The 10,009-nt window shown below is 36.2% G+C and overlaps 1 protein-coding gene across 1 annotated transcript in view; it reads right to left on the minus strand.

The window, feature by feature from the left end:
* Positions 1-4,835: 4,835 nt before the first annotated feature.
* LOC108564834 (protein Shroom-like) overlaps positions 4,836-10,009 on the minus strand; it is a gene marked incomplete at its 3' end in the record, with an annotated part of 5,425 nt that continues 251 nt past the window's right edge. The window contains 3 exon segments of the mRNA XM_017923991.1: positions 4,836-5,919; positions 5,979-6,796; positions 6,896-7,286. Coding sequence (XP_017779480.1) covers positions 4,836-5,919; positions 5,979-6,796; positions 6,896-7,246 — 2,253 coding nt within the window.

The following is a 10,009-nucleotide window of genomic DNA, read 5'->3' on the forward strand; positions in this document are numbered from 1 at the left end:
ATTCGAAGAACGGTTCGGTTTCTATGTTTTCTTTGGAAATCATCGGAAACGTAAACAGTTACGTCGTCACACCGACAATTTACCATTATTTGATCCAATTATCCCAAGGTTATGGTCACGGCTCGTTTCGATCAATCTTTGAAATCTTCGAAACGAAAATCGTCAGGTAATTATGTTAGCGTGACATCTGACTCGCTCATCACCATTAAACGCTGCAGCAAATTATAGAGAAATCAACAACATTTCAACAATCAATCATTGAAACAAAGACTTTTGATTACTGTTACAAGGAAATTGAATGATTGGAAATCTTTTAACTGTAATTTGAATGCATCAATATTGAATTTAATATATTTATACAAGTTTATCATTCATTTTAGTCCTAATCAAAATATTTGTTTAACAAATAATATCATACACTGATAACAAACGTTTAATAAAATGAGCTACAAAAATCGAGTTTTAAAACTTGTATAAATTCCGAACGTGAGAAATACTCTCCATTTTATTGACACAGATTCCAATCTCAACAATTTATATATTTATCGTTTTTTTTTTCTTTCTCTATCAATATATTATTTTATAATTAAATTTTAATAATACGATTTCCGCTGAAACCGGCGCCAAGACAGAAAAATAACACGAAATTAATTATTCCAGAAGCAAACAGCAGTCTCACAAAATAAATAAAAAAAACACTTTCTAATTTCGTTTTGAAATTCGTTTCTCGTTGAGGAGATGCATGCATTTTTGAGATAATGAGAAAACGAGATCGAGGATTATTTTTTTGATTAATTAATTGATCTTGGAAATACAGTGGAGGATGAACAACTACAACAAAAAGTTTAATTTAATTTGAAATGGATTTTGCTTCTCGGAACGACGTTTCTGCTTAATGAATTTTTCATTTTTTTTCTTGTAACGCATGAAAAATACAATATTGAAGATTTATAATCATATTTGTTTGAAGAATAGAGCAAATGTTGTTGAATATTGAACTGCATTATTTCAGAATTAGTTGGTTTGAATTTAGTCCACAAATCTGTATTTTACTGTAAAAGAACTGTAGATCAAAGTATAGAAACAGTGAGGAATTAATAGTGAAGTATAAGATGGTAATTGAGGTTGCTCACCGTTTTGGATGGACTCTCTCGAACGGAGGAGACATCGGACGGTTCTGGTACGTGTGTTTCCATCAAATTTTAACTGTATAAACGCGTCAGTTTTAGCAGGTAATTGCATGGCGGAAATCGTTTGGAAGCTCAAACGAAACGTGTCCTCCTCAACGGTAAATAATACAAATAACAAACAAAACTAAGAGGAACGAACACAAAAGACGATCCACAAAGACAATCGTCCCGATGGATAGTTTAACATTTGAAGCAGGTGCCTGCATGAAATTAACAATTATTTGAATTATCCGCAGGATTTTTTTTTACTGTTTTGTTCGTGTATGTTCACATCGACGATAAATTATTGATATTCATTGAAAAGACAAAGAGCGAGGAACAATGCGGATTCGTAACAATCGAATACACGTATATATATACTGGTGGATTATTTATTGCTATAAACATGCTCTTTGGTTCATATTCGTGCGGCTCTCTCGATCGCTTATTAACATAAGCTTATTCACTTTCGAGAATACAAATATCCAATACAAATCTACACAAAGATAACCTGAATATTAATTCGTTGTTAATATACGGTTCTTCGTGAAGTTTATTCAACAATAAGAAAGTGATTGAAATCGCCACACGTTTGGCACTAAAAAAAAACGTAAATTCACTTTCATGAAAACAAATTTACTTATAGATAATTTCAATATTAATATTCACATTTTGGTTATGAAATTGATTGAAATTATGCGCTAGAAATATATGAAAATTTGTAAACGTTACTATTAAATAAACTTACATTTGCAAAAGTGATTGTTAAATATCTTTTAAGATATTGCGTACAAATACATATGTTTTTCATTGATTTAATACTATCGTTTCTAATGTAATTACCCATATTACAATTAGAAGTAACTATAATTTAGATGAATATGTAATGACTATGAATGCATTAACATAATTATTTTGAAACATTTTGAATGTTCCTCTTTTTGTAATTTAGTTTTCATTTATTTTTACAATTAATGTATTTCCTGTATATTATATATTAATAAATAAGGATTATTGAATTTTCAATAAAAATACTTATAGATAATTTCAATATTAATATTCACATTTTGGTTATGAAATTGATTGAAATTATGCGCTAGAAATATATGAAAATTTGTAAAGTTAAAAACTATTGCTAACTAAAAAAAATCAAATTTAGTAAATGAAAATCTAAATATTAAATATTAAAAAAATATTGAAATCGCACGTAAATTTTATATATGTAGTGTGCGTCAAAAGTATAGGAAAATGAAATTGTAAGTTAACATCTATGAGTCAGAGGCGTGCGAATTATGTAATTGATAGTCTAAATGTATTAAATAATTTCAGTCAGGTCCGGTGGCAATGTTCTTGTACCGTGTAAACAAATTGAGAATTTCCCAGAGAATCGATGAATAAATATTTTTGAATGGTTTCACAAAGGCGACGATTATGAATAATGCAAGGCAAAAACGAGGAATCATTGTTACACATTTGTCGAACTAAAAAGAATTCCCATTATATACAAATGAATTCTGATCAAAAATTAATCATTCAATTTTTCATTAAATTTTCAAGAAAATAAATTCTTAATTTTTTTTTTACAAAAAATTTGTACTGATTTCCATTTATTCCAATGAATGTAAATTATAGTTTTAAGTTAGACAATTTGATAGTCTATATCCTTTTGTTGTTGTTTCATGATGTATTGTGAATGATTTTGTTTGTAATATTTGTTAAATGGAATGACCTGCCCGAGGTGAAACTGGACAGAAGAAATAAAGGTAAAGTATTTGTGAGTGAGTGACTGGTTCGAATATCGTGATTCAAGCAGAACCGTGAACCAAGAACAAATCTTGAGCAACTTAATTACTATTGTTACGCAGCTAATATATCTGTCGGAAACAAGGACAACGCATTCCCATTTGTAAAAACGCCCCCGACAGTTTCACGATCGCGATAAAAGCAGTTCCAATTCGTCTGTACGCAATTTGATCGATCGATATAACCCACATAATAAAATCGAAGGTTCGATTTGTCCTCTGGTTGCAAAAGATCCGATCGAATATACGAAGAGGAAGGTTTCAGGCCAAAATCAGAAGAAAAAGAAAAGACTTTATGGACGATTGAAGGAGAAGATGCGATCTGTAAATATTTATCACGTCCGACGCAACGGACCACGTCCATCCGCGGACGATCTATCTTTTCGCCCACGAAACGAGTCAATTTCTAATAATAATTATTTTTTTGTAATCGGTGTCAGTGAAAGACGATGCGCGTTTCCTTCACAACAATAAAGTTCTTCCTTCCTGTAGATCTCTTCATTGTTTCCGATCGAGTGGAAACGCGTACAGACGATGCGTATTTCCCGCAGATTATTATTTTTATACATCCACAGCAGCTAAAGCGATACAATCATTTATCGTTTCTTTTTATTAGTTGTTGTTTCGTTAAGTTTGGTAATTTCATCAAAGGCCGTTGCTTGGACTAGAAACGACATTCGATACGCATTGTGCAAAGAGAACCACCGATACTTTCTTACCCTAATTACCAAATGAATGCCACACCGTTTCGTTTTATAATGATAGATTTTTGCTCTTTGAACTAACTGTGCTTTTTTACTACTCGCATTGTCTCCACTGCTACTGCTGTTACTCATTCTCTTCTCTTCCAATTGTAATTTTTGCTTCGTTTTTTTTTTCGGTGCGCTGGGTTCGCGTGTTGGCATAATTTCCTTTTTGCATATCCGTAAATTTGTTATCTTTCGCCGGAGAGCCGTTTCGGCTCAGGTGTTCCACATCCGGTGCTCAAAAACCGGAACACCTTTTATAGAATTGCTCTGCATTTGTTCCTCTCCGTTTTTTTCCGTCCTATACCTTTTTATTTGCTCTGTATTCGTTATGTATTCCCCTCAGACGTGTATAATTATGAACAGAAAGAACTCGGGTTTATCGCTCCCAATGGTCTGTAGCAAGCGGCCCGAGACAACGACGTTTCGGACCTTACATTTTTTTTGTAAACGGTTTATTTTCGATTTACCGCTTTTGTATTAAAAATATAGAGAAATAATGTTACGAAACGCATTGTTTACAACATGGTCATTGTCTCTTAAGAACAGTCTTAATAGAAATTAAAATCCATCAAGAATTACCAATTTATATTTATAATGTTCTTTAGTTGAAGCAATAATACAAATATTTATATTTTCAGAGTAAACCCTCAATCACGTTACTATTAAATTAGCAATTAAATAAACTTACATTTGCAAAAGTGATTGTTAAATATCCTTTAAGATATTGCGTATAAATATATATGTTTTTCCTTGATTTAATACAATCATTTCTAATGTAATTACCCATATTACAATTAGAAATAACTATAATTTAAATGAATATGTAATGACTATGAATGCATTAACATAATAATTTTGAAACATTTTGAATGTTCCTTTTGTTGTAATTTAGTTTTGATTTATTTTTACAATGAATGTATTTCCTGTATATTATATATTAATAAATAAGGATTATTGAATTTTCAATAAAAATATAAGCGTTCATAAAAATGAAGTAGGCAACCAAATATACTAAAAGTTGTATATAGGCAACGGATAATGCGCAGATTCAAATTTAAATTTAATTCTGTTTTTAAGATTTATGTATACGATTAATTAAATAATATTAGCACTTACATGGAATATCCCAAGGCAACTTTGGAGTCCTTTAGTTTATCGTCTTTTGGAGGAGACATCCTTAAAGCTATACCAGCAGGTCTGTTCTCGGTGATGCGAGCTCTCATGCTCTGATTGATCCTCATCTGCCTGGGTTGTAGTGGAGGAGGAGCCTCTCTGATCGTTCCTTCGGCTATTGAAGACCTCTGCGGGTTCCTTGTGATTTCTGCAGGCAAAGACCTCCTCGAAGTCTCCTTGTGCAATGGTTGAGCCCTCAAGGGTTCCGCTCTGTACTGATCCGATACCTTTTGGCTCACAGCCACGTTTCCGTTCAACGTTAAACGATTCCCGGAAGGATATCGTGTGCTAGAGTACGCTTTCGAAGGACTAGGAAGCCCGACGGTTTGCTTCAGTTCATCCGTGCTTTTGCTTAAGCGATCATGGAACTCATGTTGCCAATCAGAGGTTTCCAGTTCGGTGGGCGGTGGTGGCAGCGGATCGTCGTTGTGGAAGACTTCATCTTCTAAGACTGTAGGAGGCGAGGGTGGCGGTAGATCTGGGCTGGGAACCCTTCGATCTGTGAATAAGTCCGGATAGGCGGTTCTGAGATGCGGATTTTTCGGAGGTCGATCCGGAGGCTTTTCCGGAACCCAATCGTCGACTGATATCGATGGCCCGACGATGACCGGTCCAAGGAGATCGGTGGATAAACTTCCGCAGGAGTTGCTGTGCTGGTGTCGCGGCATTAGCTTCTGGTTGTGTTCGGTACTCTTGGAAATCGATGCGACGCTACTGCGTTTCGAGTTATTGTTAGAAGCGTAATCTGAGGCGGAGGATGCCCGTCGAGATGGTACTTGAACTTTGAATCTTGGCGGAGGCTGAGGAACTGGTTGAAGACTTTGGGCGAGCTGTGGCTCGGAGCGCCAGCTGTTTTTGCTGGAAGTCTGATGACGCTCGTAGAACGAAAGAAGCGCTTTCTTTTGTATAGCTTTCAGTGTGGGATCTGGAATCTTGTGCTTCTTCTCCGGATCCAAATAGGAGAACTTTTGTTGCTTTTCCAACTCGCTTATCCTGTCCGCAACTGATAACGAGTTCGTGGTCGGCCTGCAAAAATAAACAGTTTTACTTGCACGATCATCAATTAAAGTTAAATTGAATGTTACCTGATCGTGGGGCTCTGTTGCTCTGGAACTGTGTACGTGTTGACTGGGAATAGTTTCAATTTGTTGGTGTTGTTGTTTCTGGATTCCCTGTCTTTCCAGCCCTCTTGCGGTTCGCCTCCCATGTAGAGGACACTCTCTGAGTGATGCCTTTGAGGCGTCTGCACCCTGGCGCTATGAGCGATCAGTTGCTTATTGGAGGCGAGATGGGTGCAAGAGGAACTGGCCACGGACACGTCGCTCATGGAGCCGTGCCATTTGAGGGTTTCGCTGGAGGAAGCGCTTCCAGAACTTGTTGTTACGACGCTGTCTCTTCCTTCTCTCCGGCTATTATCAGTTTCGTCCTCCCAGTTGGACGAATTGTGTCGGGTGGCTTCGCTGTCCCTCCTGAGTCTATCCAGGAACGGGGTCGAAGTTGAATCAGTGCTGGACACGTAGCTGTGATAGCCTTCGCTCTGTGCATAGGACAGCTGCTTCTGGTGCAGATGCATCAGCATCGTCTCCTCAGTTTTCTGCGGATAGAGCGAGGCCTCGTAGTTTCTTGCATACTTGATGAACTCCTCCAGACCGGTAGTTTCCGGCAGGTGAGTCTTATCCTGTATGGATGGGTCCTGGTAGGACCTGGCGTACTCCTCCAGGTCGGCCTGCGTGAGTTGCGGTTTGCAGGTGTCCCTCTCCGGGGGCGATGGCACCATGTAATCCATGTCTCCGAGCTGCTTTCCGTCGCGGTCCACGTGCGGCAGGTATAGTCTGCCCTCGTACCGAGACTCGTACACCTCTGGCGGAATCTTCTCGCATTTCTCCAATACAGTTTTGAGTTTCTGCAAAAAGGTGGTTTTAAAGTAGTTGAATAAGAAGAAGAAGAAGACGAGGAGGAGGCGAAGCGAGGCGAGGCGAGGCTTTAATAATTGATAAGTTACCTGTTGAGTATGCGAGGAATGTTGTCGCTTCATGTAGGGTCGGGTGTAGGTCACGACCTTCTCTTTAGGATAATTTGTGTGGTCAGTCCAAGACTTGGAGCGGTGCGAACCGCCGCTCGGCGGGACACGCAGAGCTTGTGGCGTCTCGGCGGCCGACGGAACCGGCCACGATGGGAACTTCTCGTGACCGGGTCCATATTTGACGCTGCGGAGGCTGGAGGAATCACGGACCGGCGGTGCTGGAGGAGGAGAATCTTCATCCCTCGTCGTCGTTGTTTCGTAGTAGAACTTGCCGCTTCTCTCCTGGGCCGTCGTCTGCAGGTTCGGCGTCGACCGGGAGGGCATCATCATTGTGTCTTTGACCTGGTGCTCGGAGCCATTAGTCCGAGTTCTGTAACAAATTTAACACTCATTAATAAAATAAAATAAAATACAATTGTATATAGACTATACAGATTCAGTGTAAGTAATATTATCACAATCAAATATTTATAAACCAAAAATTAAGTGATTAGGAAATCTGAATTTATCTATTTTTACTTCAAGTGATTGTTGTTTCTTAACTTTTCTAATGTATTTCAATTAATTCCATCGAATAAATTAAAATCAACTTATTTATTTCTGCACAATTACATGCAATGATTATATAATCCAGAAATAATGTATGTTTATATAAACTTGTAATTAATTGCAAATAAATTCAAAACCATGTAATGTTTACACATATGACCATGAAATCTGGAATTATCTTGACTCTTCAATCAATTTTAATTAATCGAATAAAAGTACATTTATTTCTTTATGCACCATAACATAAATTTACATAGAAATTATTTAAATTTTGTTATGTATTGCAATAAATTCTAACACATCAAAATATCTTTGTAGATTTTACAAATCGTCTTAGGGTTAACATTCAATGGCTATGAATTCCAGAAATTATCTATACGATCCTGACACTCGGCTGTACGTGTTTCAATAAAGTCTCGCAATTTTCGTAATTGATGATTTTAGTGAAATGGTCGCCTTTAGAAGAAGTTTCACTGTATATTGCACACCTACGATGCATCGGCCAACGCGAGGCCGAAGAACCCCGCGAAGCACCACCCGCGAGGTCAACAACACCAATATCGCAATATTCTGCACACACAAACACACAAACACATACCATTTCAATTTATAAATTCTCTCAGAGGTCGTGTTTAATATAGGTTTTCGCTCATTTCATGTTTGCACATAATGCATATATCTATGGGCAACATCTCAGTCACTCCAACAACAGAAACAACAACAACAACAGTAAAACGCCAACCATCATCTCCGGCTCTTGAGGTGCCCGAGTCAGAGAGAACCATTTCAAAATCATAATGTCCCTTTCAAAACCCGACACCCATGCAATAGCAATAGCAACAGCAGCAGACCTCGAGCACTCCGCTCCATAAGCAAACAACCTATAATTATAAGAAAGGAACAGTACGAAACCGCATTTCTCAATTTATTTATCATCAAAACGATGATCCCATATCAATTTCGGATCATCGTTTCACTCCATCCCATTATTTTTATATTCAGATCTACGCAATCGCACACATCCAAAACACCCATTACCCGTATGATTCATCTGCAGCGTAACCGTTCTTCAATGGTTATTGCATTACGCATACAAATTCTTTCCATCAAAACTGCATTATCCACAAAATTACATGCACGGTTATTATTGCTTTCGTAATTTATTTAGATAAAACTAAGAGTGAATACGTTTATAAGATTGAATTGTTTCGAGTTTGAATACACGAAATTTCCGTTGGTGAACAAGTTTTTGCAGACAGGTGTGTATACATACATACACACATATATATAATTCAAAATGCTGTTCCGTTTTCGTCAGGGACGAACGGAAACGGAACAATAAGAGAAAAAATAAATAACTCGAAATGCATTGTGATGTGCCGCACGAAGCACACACGACGATAAGAGAGGAACAAAAATACGAAATCACACCCCAAATCTGACACAAAGAAAGGAAATTTATTACGTGGAAGTCATAAAACACGACCAGAAATCTTTTTCGCCAAAAAGGACAATGACGTGCACGAAAATATGGTGAGATTGACAAGCTGCAAGACCAGTTTCCTAATATGTATGCAGGGATTTCATCCCTTATAATAGTGTAAATGGAAAAGAAGATGAAGAAAAACGAGAAGATGTAGCTGATAACGATCTTCTAAATCGTACGCTTAATGTTAACTGCAACAACCCTTGCAGTTAGCTTTATGTTTTTGCCCTTGAGGATTTAGGTAAAGTTACCTTCTGACTTATATTTTGTTTCTCTTCGCACATATTTTATAGATAAACGATTATTATACTTCTGGAATATTAATTAAAATATTTAGTGACAAAACCATAACTTTTTTTGTTATGATTACAAAAATACTGTTAAAACAGAAATTATTTGTTACAAAATGTTTTGAGTCTATCTTATTACATAAGTATTTCTACTTGTACTCTGAGATTGAAAATTAATGTTATTGAAAATTTGTATTTCTTTGTATAAAATTGTATTTTTTTTTTCAATTGTAAACCAATTTTTAAGAATAGTTCTACTTTCATTAAAGTAAAACAATGAAATTATTGTTTTGAATAATAGAAATAAAATCATTCGTTTTCAAATAAAAATCATTGTTTATGTAATATTGCAACAAATTGAATTGAAATCTTTTGATTTGATGCGAAACCAATAATTAAATGATTGCTGTTTGATGAAATAATTTGAAATGTAAAGCAGTCCGATCCGATAAAAAACCGAAACCGAACCTTCGTCAACCATAAAACATGACATTTGAAAAGGAATTACAAAGTTTCATAACTTTTGCAATAAATAACTATGTAATTGCTTAAAAATAACAACATTGACAGCGACAGGAATGTTCAGAATCATGTTTTTTCTCGTTGTTGTTGATTTTTTTTGTTAGAATTTGTAAATATACGTTTGCAAAAGGTTAATAACAATATTGAGCAGGAAAGGTGTCCTGTCGATTGATAATATTCTCTTTGGATTAAATTATAACGTGGCGGAATTTTAAACGCTGCAACTAATTGAATTTAGATTAGGAA

This window comes from Nicrophorus vespilloides, unplaced genomic scaffold, assembly GCF_001412225.1.
Source record: "Nicrophorus vespilloides isolate i.1.1-1 unplaced genomic scaffold, Nicve_v1.0, whole genome shotgun sequence".
NCBI lineage: Eukaryota > Metazoa > Arthropoda > Insecta > Coleoptera > Silphidae > Nicrophorus > Nicrophorus vespilloides.